Genomic DNA, 15,709 nt, shown 5'->3' with positions numbered 1-15,709 from the left:
CATGATGTCACAAGCCTGTCAAACCTGTGCTGCAGAGGGGAAGGCAGGAGGATCAGGAGCTCAAGGACAGACTTAGCTACTCCAGGCTGCCTTAATGTTTCAAAAGCAAGCAAACACAAATAAAGGCAGGCTCTTTCATACATGGGCCTTCCAAGCAGTGGAGACAAATGCATCGTTCCACAGCCAGCAAGCCTTCATCTTCAAACACACACACACATGCATCGTTCCACAGCCAGCAAGCCTTCATCTTCAAACACACACACATACATCGTTCCACAGCCAGCAAGCTTTCATCTTCAAACACACACACACACTACTAACCACACAGCGTGATGATTTGCGTGGAGAAAGACAGAAAAGTCCTAATTTTTGTTATTTTGTTTGGCTGTTGAGAGAGGGTTTCTTTGTGTAGCTTTGGGTCCTGTCCTGGAACTTGATCTGACCAGGCTGGGATTTAAAGGCATGTGCCACCACCGCCCAGCCAGAATAGTTCTTTCTAGGTGTAATGTGGTGAGAAAATGGCATTTAAGGTGAGACTGGGGGACATGCCAGGGAATGAATGGGCTGGAGAGAGCATTTAGTGGTAAGAATGAGAGAACCGGGTTCAGTTCCGAGAACCTTCTCCCAGTGGCTCACATGGCCTATAACTCTTTTTTTTTTTTTTTTTTTTGAGACAGGGTTTCTCTGTAGGTTTGGTGCTTGTCCCGGAACTAGCTCTTGTAGACCAGGCTGGCCTTGAACTCCCAGAGATCCGCCTGCCTCTGCCTCCCGAGTGCTGTGATTAAAGGCCACCACCGCCAGGCCTGGCCTATAACTCTTGCTCCGGGAGATCCAACATGCCCTTCTGGCCTCACCTATGTATAGCCCCACACAGACGCACATACAAACTCATAAATTAAAAAATAAAAAAGTCAATATGAAGGCAAGCAATGCGGAGAGTACATACAAGAGCTAGGTAGCAGTCAGGCCTCAGGCCTCAAAGGGATGGTGCAGGCCTGAAACACAGCCCTGGGGACAATGAGGTGGGACATTGCTACAAGTCTGAAGCAACCTGGACTGCAGCGACAGGATGATGTAGTGAGACCTTGCCTCAAGACAAAATAAAATGTCAGGTGTGGTGGCCCACATATTTAATCCTAGCAGTCTGGAGGCAGAGGCAGGCAGATCTCTTTGAGTTTGAAACCAGTCTGGCTTGTACAGTGAGTTCAAGGGCAGCAAGGGCTACACAGTTGGACTTTATCTTAAAACAGAAATTTAACTTGGAATGGTGGTGCACAACTTTTATCCCAGTATTTGGGAGGCAGAGACAGGCAGATCTCTGTGAGTTCAAGGCCAGCCTGGTCCACAACAGCAAGTTACAGAACACAAAGAAACACAAAGAAATCCTGTCTCAAAAACCCAAAATTATATATTCTTTACAAATACAATTTGAATTTAATATTTTGGGGGAGTGGTTGGAGGGTAGGTTCAGAGGTAATTAGGAGTACTGACTGTTCTGTCAAAGAACCTGGGATTCCATTCGCAGCATCTACAAGACAGTTCACAACTGTCTAGAATTCCAGCCCCAAGGGATCTGATGCCCTCTTCTGGCATTTTAGAGCACTGCCCACATACAGTATACATACACACAGGCAAAACATACATACATATAAAATTTAAAAACATTTAAGTTTTTTAGACTTTTGAAATTAATATCATCATCGTCATTATTTACTCTTTATTTTCCAAGACAGAGTTTCTCTCGGTAGCCTTTGCTGTTCTGGAACTTGATTTGGTCAGACCAGGCTGATCTTGAACTCAGAGATCTGCTTGCCTCTGCCTCCAAACTGCTGGGATTAAAAGGGCGTGCTCCACCATGTCTGGATGACTTCTAAATTTTCATGCATTTTTGGTGATTTTGTTTCTTCCCTTCTAATCTTCTGGAGCTTCTGAGGACTGTACCATGCAATAAACCTCATTGCTCGGAGGTTTATTTTCCTCTTCCCCTCTCCCTGGGCAAGAGCCACACAGCAACTAAAGGCTGAGCTGTGCCTTCATCCTTACTACATAGTTTTTACATTTATTTATTATTTATGTGTATTCCTGTGTGCATGGGCATGCATGTTTGCATCCATGTGTGTGCACTGGAGCTCTTGGGGAGGACAGAGGACAACTTTCAAGAGTTGGTTCTCTCCTTCTACCACGTGGGTTCAATGATGCCACTTTTGATTGGTCATCAGGCTTGCCATCAAGGCAAGTGTCTTTTGATGCTGAGTGCTCTTCTTATTACTATATTTAGTGAAGCCTTTAGGATTTATTAAAAATAGGTTTTAGGGGCTGGAGAGATGGCTCAGAGGTTAAGAGCACTGACTGCTCTTCAGGAGGTCCTGAGTTCAATTCCCAGCAACCATATGGTGGCTTATAACCATCTGTAAGGAGATCTGGTGCCCTTTTCTGGCCTGCAGGCATGGAGGCTGAACACTGTGTACATAATAAATAAATAAATCTTTTAAAAAATTAAAAAAATAAAAATAGGTTTTAGTCAGGCAGTTGTGTCACACGCCTTTTAATCCCAGCACTCAGCAGGCAGAGGTAGGCAGGTCTCTGAGTTTGTGGCCAGCCTGGTCTATAAAGCAGATTTCAGGACAGCCAGAGCCACACAGAGAATCCCTGTCTGGAAAAAAAAACTATTATCACTATTATTATTAAATATTTATTTTTATATTTCACATTTTTATTGTTTTTTGTGTTTGAGAGAGAGGGTCTCACTATGTAATTCTTGTTTTGAAACTCACTATGGGCTGGTTGGTGGTGGCTCACACCTTTAATCCCAGAGGCAGGAGGATCTCTGTGAGTTCAAGGCTAGCTTGGTCTACAATTGCTAGTTCCACCTTTCTTTTCCAGCTCTCTCCCAAAGAGGTAGCTGCTGCCAGGGTTCCTCTCCTCTCCCCCTCTTCTTCTCTCTCTCTGTTCTTTCCTTGTTCCCCTTCTCTTTCCCTCTCCCCTTCTTTTCCACAACACACTAAATAAATATCCAATCTAAAAAAAAAGAGATAGTTCCAGAACACGTTCCAAAGCTACACAGAGAAACCCTGCCTCAAAAAAAAAAAAAAAAAAAAGAAGAAGAAGAAAGAAAAACTCACTATGTAGACCAGGCTGGCCTCCAACTTAGAGAACTGCTAACCTCTTCCTCCTGAGTGCTGGGATTAATGGCATGAAGCCACCATGACAGGCATTTAAAATTATTTTTTCTTTCTTTCTTTATTTTTTTTTTGAGACAGGATTTCTCTGTAACTCTCTGCCTCTCAAGTGCTGGGATTAAAGGCATGCACCAACACCACCCAGCTAAAATTATCTTTTTGTTAATTTCTTTCTATATGTGAACTCTTTTTTTAAAATAATTTATTTTTATTTTATTTACATTGATGTTTTGCCTGCATGTATGTCTGTGTGAAGGTGTTGGGTCCCCTGGAACTGGAGTTACAGACAGCTGTGTGCTGCCATGTGGGTGCTGAAACTGAACCCTGGTCCTCTGGAAGATAGCTCTAAACCACTGAGCCATCTCTCCAGTCCCTATATGTGGACTCTTAAGAACAACAGTGTTTGCTTGTGTGGGAAGTGGGTGCCAGGACTGGTCTTGAGCCCCTGGTTCTTCTGTCTTCCAAGAGCTTGAATTACAGTTGTACTTACCAGATAGAAATTACATTTTTGTTTGTTTGAGACAGGGTTGCTCCGTGTAGCTCTGGCTGTCCTGGAATTCACTATGTAGACCAAGCTGGCCTCGAACTCTCAGAGATTTGCCTGCCTCTGCCTTCTGAGTGCTGGGAATAAAGGCGTGGGCCACCACCGCCCGGCTAAGGATTTAATATCTCAGAGGGAAGTTTGGATCTACATTTGTGGGGTCTTGGATATTTTAAGGGAACAACAAAGACTCAAAAAGAGTTATATACTTTTTTCTCCCTTTGTATAATGTTCTTTCTACAAGCCAGCCAATGTAAAAGACTCTCTATTTAGTTTTTAATTGCAGTGATCTCATCTAAAGCCTCACCAGCTCTTTAACATGGTAGCAAGTGTTAACTGCATCACACTGCCTGTGAGAGGCAGACAAGAAGTCCATGCAGTAAGCCCGTCTGACACAGGACAGAACGCTTTCCGACTTAATAAAGTTTACCTGTTGAATTCTTTTGCAGAGATTTTGAGTTAGATTAAGAATGTACAGCTAAACTGGGCGGTGGTGGAACACATCTTTAATCCCTCAGTTGGGCGTAATGGCACATGCATTTAATCCCAACATTCTAAGGTAGGAACAGGAGATCTCTGTAAATTCGAAGCCAGCTTGGCTTACAACGTGAGCTCCAGCCTAGCCAAAGATGTATTGTTAGACCCTGTCTGGAAAAAAAAATGGCTCCTTTCATGGTCAACACAAGACTTGGTGATGTCCCAGAAGCATGTGTTGCTCTCTAGGCGCTGGAGCCTCAGAACAGCAGGCAGCCACGTTCGTGGATGCATAGAGAAATACAACACATAGCAGGGTTCGCGCCTTCGACGTCGTCAGGGCTTCGTGCAACGTGGCCCCAGGAAAAAGCGAGGGGGGCCCCCACTCACCGCGCAAGACTCGCAACAGGAAGTGGGCGCGCGACTTCCGGCGCTCGCGGATGACGCACGGCACCGGGCTTCCGCGTTGGGAGCCGGCAGTAGAACCAGGGACGCAGAGAGCTGGTGTCCCGGCTGCGGGGCGGCCCGCCGGCCCGGGGTGGGGATGCACCGGCGCGGGGTGGGAGCTGGCGCCATCGCCAAGAAGAAACTCGCGGAGGTGAGCAGGGAGGAGGGTGGGCCGCAGCCTACTCTCCCCGCGAGACACCCAATTCTCCCGGAGCGGAGTTGTCTTCCCATAAATCGCCTTCTAACAATTGGCAGAAGACAGGCTTCTCCGGAGCTCCGGAATGAGTGCCCTGGAGTGTCAGGAAGCCGCCGATGAAATTATTATTTAAGACAGATCCTTACCCTTACATACTAAAGCTGTGGCAGCACAATGGGAGCCTTAGCGCTCACTGTCTGAACTCATGCCGGGCTTTTTGTCTTACAGGCCAAGTACAAGGAGCGAGGGACCGTCTTGGCCGAGGACCAGCTGGCCCAGGTGAGTAATTGTCAGGCTCGAGTCAGAAACGGAGATCGAACAATACTACTCAGCATAGTTTTGATGTTATAGACTGTCTAGACTGAACTAAACATTGGGTGTCACTCAAATCCAGATTTCGTTTTAGGGATTCGCTAATAATAGCTAAGATTTTTGAGTGATTAGACTTGTGTGTTTTCCCCGTTTTCCCTTTTATTTTACTTGATTATTGCCTTTTCATTGTTTTACTTTTTAAGATGGGGGTCTCACCTTGCTGCCCAGGCTGAGCTTCCAGTTTGTGCTTGGTTCCCCAGGCTCAGTCTCCTGAGTAGCATATGCTACCCATCACTCCCGGACCTCTGTTTTCCTTACATATGTGGTTGGTCATGTTCAAGCCTCATTACAGTTCCATGTCACCCTAGATTTCAAAAAACAAAACAAAAAAAAAATCAGTGTGCTGGAGATGTAGCTCAGAGTTAGAGGATTTGCCTAACATGCACTTGAATGCCGTTCTCAGCACAACAAAAATTGAAACACGTTTTCCTTAAAAATCAGAATAACTGGGCTGGAGAAATGGCTCAGCGGTTAAGAGCACTGACTGCTCTTCTAGAGGACCCGGGTTCAATTCCCAGCACCCACATGGCAGCTCACAACTGTCTGAAAATCCAGTTCCAGGGGATCTGACACCTTCACACCAATGCACATAAAATAAAGATAAATAAATCATAAAAAATTTAAAAAAAATCAGAATAACTTCTCCCTAAGAATGTTGATATTTATTTGCAAATAGCATTGCAGTGGGACGTGCATTGCAATAGGAAAGTGTAAACAAGTTGGATCCATGAAGCGTGTCTAAAGAAGTGAAACAGAAAGTTTTCTAGATCATACTATTACATAAGCCATTTTAAACGATAATCTTTAGTCACAATGATTGAAAAGAATTGTGTTGTTCAAGGTTAAACAGTCTGTTGAGCAGGCACCTTTTTTTCATATTTTGCACCTTTTTTTTTTGTTTTTGAGACACTATCTCTATGTGGTCCTGGCAGCCCCAGAACTCACTCTATAGACCAGGCTGACCTTGAATTTACAGAGATCCTCCTGCCTCTGCCTCCCAAGTGTGGGATTAAAGTAGCTGTTCCCGGCCCTTTCTTTCCTTTATTTATTTTTTTTTTTTTTGGTTTTTTGGTTTTTTGAGACAGGGTTTCTCTGTGGTTTTGGAGCCTGTCCTGGAACTAGCTCTTGTAGACCAGGCTGGTCTCGAACTCACAGAGATCCGCCTGCCTCTGCCTCCCGAGTGCTGGGATTAAAGGCGTGCGCCACCACCGCCCGGCTCCTTTATTTTTTATTTTTTATTATTTTTTATTTTTTTGAGCTAGGGTCCCCCTGTGTATCAGTGCTGCGGAACTAGCTGTGTTGACCAGGCTGGCCTTGAAATCAGATATCCACCTGCCTCAGCCTCCCAACTGCCGGGACTCAAGTACAGCACCGTACTCAAATCCTTTTATTATTATTATTATTATTGTTGTTGTCATTATTATTAGGGGGCTCTTTGTCAGACCCAGGGCCTGGGATGTGCTGCGCCTGTGTGCCATCACTGAGCTGTTTCAACTCACAGGTTCTATTAAATATCTCACAGTACTGAGAATACGCCTGACCTGCTGAACCCGACATTTACAACACTGGGCATGCGCAGGAGAGTTGATGCAGGTTCCTTCTCTAGCATCATCCTTTTTGTGTGTGGATTCAGAGTGCACTAGGGTATCGTGACTCCTGAAGCGGAGGAGGTGGCTCAGCCTTAAATGTGCCCTTGATCTTACGAAAAATAGACCTAACATGTCATTTTTTGTTTTTGTTTTTTGATACAGGGTTTCTCTGTAGTCTTTGGAGCCAGTCCTGGAACTAGCTCTTGTAGACCAGACTGGCCTCAAACTCACAGAGATCTGTCTACCTCTGCCTCCTGAGTGCTGGGACTAAAGGCCTGTGCTATCACCACATGGCCATTTTAAGTCTTTATTATTATTATTTTTTATTTTATTTTTTTTTGTTGGATTTTTCGAGACAGGGTTTCTCCGTACCTTTTGGTTCCTGTCCTGGAACTAGCTCTTGTAGACCAGGCTGGCCTCGAACTCACAGAGATCCGCCTGTCTCTGCCTCCCGAGTGCTGGGATTAAAGGCATGCGCCACCACCGTCCGGCTCCATTTTAAGTTTTTAAAAAGACAGATTGTTGTGTTTATGTGTGAGCATGCTTGCATGCATACATGCAGGTGCCTGCAGAAGCCTGAAGCATGTCAGATCCTGCAGGGTGTTGGTGGCATTTGCCTTTAACTCGGGAGGCAGAAGTAGGTGAATCTCTATGAGTTCGAGGCCATTCTGGTCTACAGAGAGAGTTCTCAGACAGCCAGGGCTACACAGAGAAACCTTGTCTCATAAAAAGAGTGCTTACTGCTCTTGCAGAGGACCGGTTTTGATTTCCAGAACACACGTGGCAGCTCACAAGTGCCTGTAATTCCAGTTCCAGGGCATCCAAAACCCGTATTACCTCTTTAGGCTCTTGTCACATGTGGTACACGTATATAGACTCAAACATGCACACATAAAATAAATAAATATTAAAAGATAAATAATTAAGACTGGGCGGTGGTGGTTCATGCCTTTAATCCCAGCACAGATGGGGATCTCTGTGAATTCGAGACCAACCTGGTCTAAAGAGCAAGTTCCAGCGCAGCCTCCAAAGTTACACAGAGAAACCCTGTCTTGAAAAATCAAAAACCAAAAAATAAATAACTAAAATTTAAAAAATTCTTGTTTCTAGGGAAGATGGCACATGAGCTTTAACTGAGAGAGGTTATTAAGAGAACACAGAGACTTGGAGTAATTTTCTGTGAAATAAGGAGATGTTGGACCAGGAGTGATTCCTCTCAGTAGCCTAAAAGCTGTTCTTTGTTAATCAGGCACAGAGAGAGTTTATACAGCTCAAATAAAGATCCTGCAATCTCCGAAGGCTTATACATGGCTTTGGGCTCCAGCATGCTCCACCATAGCAATTCTTTATCTGGAGGCACAAGATTTAAAGGTTCAGTAACCAATACAATCCCAATTCTTAGTCTTCACTCTTCCTGCCCAGCCTTTCTTCTAGGGCCAAACCATTTCTGTTTGCAGGAGCATTCTGTTCTTTCATTTTTAAGAAAAAAACAGATTGTTAGATGTACCTTCAGTTGAATGAATTTCTCCAGGAAGAAGAGAAAAATGCATTAGACATGCATGTTGCTCTTCAGGACAGGGATACTGAACACAAATACAGATTTTAGAATGGAGGAGACAGTATCATCTCCCTTCTGCCTGCAACACAACTGTGCTACGTATAGGTAGGGAGAGCACGGAGTGGAACACCACTGCACATGCGCACCATCTCAGGACCAGGCGAGTACAGGCCAGAGGATCATCTTCCACTGTTTTACAGTGAGCTCAAACGCAGATGGGCTCCATGAGACCTTGTCTCAAGAAAAGGACCCAAACAGAAAGAGAAAGCACATAATAAATAGGGTAGTGATGGATCTGAAGGAAACTGCTTCTTTTTGTTTTTTGTTGCATTTATTTGTGTGTAGTATGTGGGCTCGGCCACAATACATGTGAGATGGTCAGAGAACAATTTAAATGTACAGGAATTGATTCTCTCCTTCCACCATGTGTGGTCCAGGGATAAAATTCAGAATGTCAGGCTTCGGGGCTGGAGAGATGGCTCAGTGGTTAAGAGCATTGCCTGCTCTTCCAAAGGTCCTGAGTTCAATTCCCAGCAACCACATGGTGGCTCACAACCATCTGTAATGAGGTCTGGTGCCCTCTTCTGGCCTGCAGACATACACACAGACAGAACATTGTATACATAATAAATAAATAAATAAAAAAAAAAAACAAACAAACAGAATGTCAGGCTTCATAGCAAGTACCTTTACCGCTGAGCCATCTCACCAGCCAGACACTGGTTATTTTAAACTTTTCTCTGCCACCAGGCTAGGGACCTATCTTTAGCCTTGATTACACTTGGGTTGCTCAGATTTTCCCGCTTGTCTTTCTTAACAGATGTCAAAACAGTTGGACATGTTTAAGACCAACCTAGAAGAATTTGCCAGCAAGCACAAGCAAGAGATCCGCAAGAACCCTGAGTTTCGAGTTCAGTTCCAAGACATGTGTGCTACCATTGGGGTGGATCCTCTGGCCTGTAAGGGACTGTCTGTGGGGCCTGGTGTTCTCGTAAGACCCTTAAGGGATAGAAGCTCCCCTGTTAACCTCACTTCTGTGGGCTTCTCTAGATGCCAGCAAGGAAATATGGAGGATGTGTGTTTAGGGAGCATGTAGGAGGATGGTGTGTGCCCTTCTGATGTGCAGGCTGTAGTCTGTGGGTATCAACTTTCCTTGGACAATTTGTAGTGCACCTTTTCTCTTTCCCTGACTTTCCTCTTATTAGAAAAAGGAAAGTATTTTAAAGATGTTTTTTTATTATGTTGAGGTACATGAGCGTGGGGTCTGATGTGCACGTGAGTACAGGTGCCCTCTGGAGTCAGAGACGTCAGAACTCTTTGGAGCTGTAGTAGAGGCTACTTTGGGTTTTTTTGTTTATTTATTTGTTTTGCTTTTGGAGCCTGTCCTGGAACTCAATCTGTAGACCAGGCTGACCTCAGTCTCACAGAGCTCTAACTACCTCTGCCTCGCGAGTGCTGGGCATAAAGGCATGCGCTACCACTGCCTGGCTACAAGTGCTCTTAATTGCTGAGGCATCTCCAGTGGTGTGCCCCCCTCCTCCCGGCCCCATTTCCTTTTGAAAATTTTATTATGTAGCTCTGCTGGCCTGGAATTCACTGTGTAGCCTAGGCTGGCCTTGAACTCAGCATCTCATATAGACTAGGTTGCTTTCAAACTAGCTATATCCTGTAGCTTTAAAATGATGGATTACAGTTGTGTGCTACTATAGCTCCCTCGAATGCATTTTCAGTTCACAGTGAGGGGGTTTTACCAGGACATAATCAGGAGCTTCTGTGTGTGGGCAGTGGGGGTGCAGGTCAAAAGACAACTTTGGCTGTTGTTTCTCAGGGCTTGGAAATCACATAGTAGCTAGGCTGGCTAGCAAGTGAGTCTCAGGGATGTGCTTGTCTGCTTTGTCCTTGGGTCACAGGCACATTTTCCATGCCTGGCTTTTATAACATGGGCTCTGGGATAAAACTCAAGGCCTCACTTTACCTACTGAGTTATTGTTATTCTGCTCCTCTCCCATTCCCACTTTGAGACAGGAGCTCATGTAGCCCAGGCTGGCCTCAAACTTGCTATGAACCTGTTGGTCCTCCTGCCTCCCTCCTCAGAACGCTGGGACTTGAGGTATGCACTCTGCATGGACTGGCTCAGAAGCTCTTCAGTAGTAAGCAAGGCAGGACCTGGGGTTAGGTAGGAAGACTCACACAGGCTAGAAGCTTTAATCTAGTGTTAAAAGAAGGGATGAAAATGAATAATACAACTTTTTTTTTTTCAGCTGGAAAAGGGTTTTGGTCTGAGATGTTGGGCGTTGGCGACTTCTATTATGAGCTGGGCGTCCAGATTATTGAAGTGTGCCTGGCCCTAAAACATCGGAATGGAGGTAAGGTTGGTTCGGTCTTGTAGACTGGGCTCTTCTGTTTTCCTTTGTTAAAATCCTATAGCCTGAAGGCCTGCAAGGTCTTGAGGCATATCTTAGCTGTTTGAACCAGGGCTATTTAGTGAGAGACCTTGTCTCAAAAAAAGTTCATAGTCACTGTGAGTTGTTGGAGGCCAACTCTGCTTATATGGTTGGAGGCCTGTCGGCTCTACCAGGCAGAGACCTTGTTTCAAACGAAACAACAATCAAATCGGTCATCTGGTGGTGCCGTCTTTTTGTTGTTTGAGACAAGGTTGGCTGACTACGTAGCCCAGGCCAGCCTGGAACTCATGGTCTACCTTTGTCTCCTGAGTGAGGGAATCCTGGGGGAAGCCACCGTGTTCATCTGTTGCCTTCATTTTCAGATTTTCCTGGGCCTTCCCTATGGAAACAGGGTCCCAGTCCTCGCTTTTATGGTCTGGCCTATTAGTTTAGGAGAGGTTGGCGAACTAGAGTGACCTTTGTTGTTTGAGGTTGAGTGGAAGAGGGTCCATATATCTGAAGTGGTGTTTTTATTGTCTTTCTGCCCTCTCTAACAGGTCTGATAACTCTGGAGGAACTACATCAGCAGGTGTTGAAAGGAAGGGGCAAGTTTGCTCAGGACGTCAGCCAGTAGGTCCTGCTTCCAGTCCCTTGGGGTATTACAGAGTGTTTTTAAGAAAGGGTTTCTGTGTAGCCTAGACTGTCCTGGAATCTCACTAAGGATCCCAGAGTGGCCTTGAACTCCTGATCTCCTACCCAGCTACACATTTTTTCCTTATATTTTATGTGTATGGGTTTTTGGTTTGTTTTTTTTTTTTTTGCCTGTTTGTGTCTGTGTACTATGTGTGTACAGTGCCCAAGGAGGTCTTAAGGTGGTTTCAGATTCCCTGGAGTTGGAGTCAGAGATTTTTGTGGGTGTTGGGACTTGAACCCAGGTCCTCTGGAAGAATAGCTCTTAACTGTGGAGCCCTCTCTCCAGCCCCACCACCTTTTGACTGTTGGAATTACAGGAGCGCAGTACACTGGGCTAGAAAGAACACAACACCCTCCTCCTAGTCCTCTAGTGTTAAGGCTAACTTTAGAGCCATTCGCCATCTTCTGCATGATAAAAATAAGTTCCTTTTTTTCTGCGTTTGGTGGTATTGTGGATCAAACCCAGGTCCTTATGCTAGGCAAGGTCTCCATCACTTGAACTATATACCTAGCCCCATAAAACCTTTTTCTTTTCTTGTGTGTGGTGGTTATTTTTTCCCCCCGAGTGTGTAGCCTGGGACACACTATGTAGACCAGGTTGGTCTCAAACTCAGAGAACTCCATCTGCCACTGCCTTAGTAGTATTGAGGTTAAAGGTCTGTGCCACCACATCGGGTATACAGTAAACTTTTTTTTTTCTACCCGAGCCAAGGTTTCTCTGTGCCGCCCTGGATGTCCTGAAACTTGCTCAGTTACCAGGCTGGCCTCTTAACTCACAGAGATCTACCAGCCTCTTCCTCCTTAGTGCTGGGATTAAAGGCGTATGTCACCACCACCCAGCTATGTTAAATTTTTTAATGGGTTGAGATTATTTGGTGTCAAGGAGACTAATACAGGCACCTAAAAAGGCTGGGGACCAAGTTGAGGGTGAGGTAATGAGGCATAAATTGACCTAGATGATCCAACTGTGTGAATCCAACTAAGAAAAGATAAATAAATGGCTGTTTTAGATGTAGCTCCCAAGAAACCTGCCTCAAATAACAATGAAGACCAGGATTATTGAAAAAGAAAGCAGGGGCAGAAGGCTATTAGCCATGCTCTTTGCACATCAGTTTTTTCAGAGGAGGTGAGCTGGTGTATTCAAAGAGATTTAAGTCTGCTCCTCGGGGCTCAGAAGGGCATTCAAACGACTGATGTCCTTTCTCTGGCAAGGGACATGAACCTCCTTGTGTGCTGGCTGTGTATGATCTGCACAGGTTCTGGGAGTTTTCTTTTTCTCTTCATGAGTTTCCAACTACAATCATAAAATGTGGCAGTAATCAGCTGCTGCCCTTTACGGATGGACAAGCATTCTCACTTGCTGTAGTTCACACTCCAGCCTGGTGGCTCTTCGGTCAGTTTCACTTACGCATCTGAGTGTCAGGCCTGATCTGCCAAGGGTCTTGAAGCTGCTCTTCCTCACTCCAGAGACGACCTGATCAGGGCCATCAAGAAGCTGAAAGCGCTGGGCACTGGCTTTGGCATCATCCCCGTGGGCGGCACTTACCTCATTCAGTCTGTTCCAGCTGAGCTCAATATGGATCACACCGTTGTGCTGCAGCTGGCAGAGGTAGGGTGTGCCTTAAAAAGCACTGAGGGGCAGCCTGGGCTGGAGTCAGGAACAGTGTGCACCTGCCCATTGCTCAGGTCTTTGGTGGAGACTGTCTTGTGAACTACTCATGCCTGTGCTCATTCAACAGACATTAATATTGAGAACTGCAGTGCAGAGCACCTATCTAGGCTGCAGGACAGAGAGACTGGTACAGTCTCTGCCCTGAGCTTAGTCTAGTCAGGCAGGCAGTCGTGCAGACAAGTTTTTGGAGCAGACAGACCCTCTGATGTCTCAAACGCTTGTGGATTCCTCACAAATTTAAAACTTTGCCAGCCCCCCAACTCAGTTCCTCAGCATGCCTGGAGCATAAACATCCCCCAACATCCTCATCTCCATGACATAGGAAAGATGTTTTTTAAAATTTACTTTTGTGCATTGGTGTTTTGCAATGTATATTGGGTCCCCTGGAACTGGAATTACAGTTATGAGCTGCCATGTGGGTGCTAGGAATTGAACCTGGGTCCATCTGGAAGAACAACCAGTGTTCTTAATCACTGAGCCATCTCTCCAGCCCTGATGTGTTCATTTTTAACTCTGTAATATAAAACATAATGAGCAAGGGGCTTTCATTCAATGTTGGAGGAAGGGTAGGGTGATGTGGCGCAGGGGCTTTATATTTAAATATTTAGATTAAAAAAAATTTTTTTAAATGTTTATTTAGTTATTATGTATACGATATTCTGTCTGTGTGTATGCCTGCAGGCCAGAAGAGGGCACCAGACCTCATTACAGATGGTTGTGAGCCACCATGTGTTTGCTGGGAATTGAACTTGGGACCTTTGGAAGAGCAGGCAATGCTCTTAACCTCTGAGCCATCTCTCCAGCCCAATATTTAGATGAAATTTATGATTATCTTTGTTCCTTCTTGGTTAGTCATCTGGAATCTTCTCTTGGCATACTCTGGAGTTCCCTATGATGGTGTATCTTGGGATCTTAGTGCCTTGGACCAGTCCTTCTCCATCCTATCTCCTGAAAGTCACTTCTCTCCTGGCAACTTTCCCATTCTCAGTGTGCTCAGGCTTGTTAAATCCTGCTTCTCTGCAGGTGCTAGGCCCCAGGAAATGAACACTCTGACTGATTCAGTTCCTATCCCTCTTTCCTTCAGAAAAATGGGTACGTGACTGTCAGTGAAATCAAAGCCAGTCTCAAGTGGGAGACAGAGCGAGCGCGGCAAGTGTTGGTATGTGACAGGAGATGGTCTGGCGCCCAAAGAGCAGCTTTGCTCTTTCCCTCCTACCTTGAAGCCTGCTACCTTGAAGCACTAGCAGGAAGCCCAGCATTTCTGTGGTAGCACTGAGAAGGCAGAGCTTCCTAAAGCTGGCCTCTTACCTTGATACGCAAACTTACTACCAAGGGACCAATGATACCCACTAGCTTTCCTGGACACATGAAACCTGGAGCTGTTGGTCAGTCAAGACAGTGATATAGTTTGTACTGGAAATAATAGCACAGAGCAAAAATTGGTAACCACTGAAGGTAATTATCTGTAATTACAAAATTTATATTATATGGTGGATAGTTTTGTATATACAAATTCGTACTAGTGAAACCTAGGCTAGAATACCTTTTCCATATCCCAGCAATTCTCTGCACTTCTATCTATAAAATGGAGAGAACATAAAATATGGACACAGCTTATTTTAGGAAGCTAGTCCCTCCCATTTGCTCCCTGCATATTATCTCCAAGCCATCCAGAACCCTGATCCCTACTTTGCTCTGAGGAGCTGGAGAGGAGTGACTGACAGCATATAGCATATGCTGCTGGAGTTGTGCCTTACCCCACCATCTTTATCACACTGCAGCTTTACCTTCCTGCAGCTGTTAAAATACTTGGTGCCATTTGTTTTTTACATCTTGGCCAAAGTGAAACATTGTTCCCATTTAGGTGTGTGAACAAAGGCAGGCATATGCTAAAGTGGATGAGGGGCTGCTTAGCTCTTCAGAGGTACCCATAATCCCTCTCCTCAATTCAGCCCTCTTCTTCTCTCCAGGAACACCTGCTAAAGGAAGGCCTAGCCTGGCTGGACCTGCAGGCTCCAGGGGAGGCCCACTACTGGCTGCCAGCTCTCTTCACAGATCTCTACTCGCAGGAGATCTCAGCTGAGGAGGCCAGAGAAGCCTTCCCTTGACAGAGTGTGGAGAGGACAACAGCAGCAGTCAGAAGGGGACCTGCCTGTGAATAAACCTGGACAATTTTGTTTATAAAAAAAAGCTTCATCCTAAGTTTTTCCTTGCCCCCCCCCCCAGGATTTATCTTTTATCCAGTAAGATAACCTGAGTAACAACACATAAAAGGACACCAACAAACCCACAGCGCTGGGCCAAGAAGCAGTGTCTCGTGTCTGGCCTTAATACAGCTCAAATTATTACTCCACTAATGCAAACTTCCTCACTCCTATCCCTGTGGACCTAGGCTCTCACAGTCACTGTGACTTAGCTTCAGTGTCTTCTGTGGACCCTCTAGTTTGAGACCAGACTGAAGGATCTGAAGTCCGGTGCAGCTGATACTGCATTTTGTTCGGGTTCCTTACCAGCTCCTATAGACTCAAGGTGGGCAACTGCTAGTCCCCACCTTACTCTTTTACGTCACTGCCCATTCGGCCTTGAAGCAGCCTCCAGCAAGCA

General features: G+C 45.3%; 1 protein-coding gene across 1 annotated transcript; it reads left to right on the top strand.

Annotated features, from left to right (window-relative positions):
- Positions 1-4,638: 4,638 nt before the first annotated feature.
- On the top strand, positions 4,639-15,295 carry Snf8 (SNF8 subunit of ESCRT-II). Its single transcript, XM_075990984.1, has 8 exons — positions 4,639-4,792; positions 5,066-5,116; positions 9,177-9,315; positions 10,618-10,722; positions 11,298-11,370; positions 12,901-13,042; positions 14,190-14,264; positions 15,076-15,295. The coding sequence occupies exons 1-8, from the start codon at positions 4,739-4,741 to the stop codon at positions 15,211-15,213; spliced, it is 777 nt and encodes a 258-aa protein (XP_075847099.1). The 5' UTR covers positions 4,639-4,738; the 3' UTR covers positions 15,214-15,295.
- Positions 15,296-15,709: the final 414 nt, after the last annotated feature.

This window comes from Microtus pennsylvanicus, chromosome 11 (genome assembly GCF_037038515.1).
Source record: "Microtus pennsylvanicus isolate mMicPen1 chromosome 11, mMicPen1.hap1, whole genome shotgun sequence".
In the NCBI taxonomy this organism is placed as follows: domain Eukaryota; kingdom Metazoa; phylum Chordata; class Mammalia; order Rodentia; family Cricetidae; genus Microtus; species Microtus pennsylvanicus.
The sequence above is the reverse complement of the archived record's forward strand: the minus strand, read 5'-3'. Positions and strand labels throughout refer to the sequence as shown.

What these genes read in the sequence shown, in the direction of transcription:
- Snf8 (XM_075990984.1), top strand. Translation starts at nt 4,739, where the DNA reads ATGCACCGGCGCGGGGTGGGAGCTGGCGCCATCGCCAAGAAGAAACTC. An exon ending in TTTGCTCAGGACGTCAGCCA is followed by an intron (nt 11,371 to 12,900) that starts GTAGGTCCTGCT and finishes TCCTCACTCCAG; the next exon opens with AGACGACCTGATCAGGGCCA. An exon ending in TTGTGCTGCAGCTGGCAGAG is followed by an intron (nt 13,043 to 14,189) that starts GTAGGGTGTGCC and finishes TCTTTCCTTCAG; the next exon opens with AAAAATGGGTACGTGACTGT.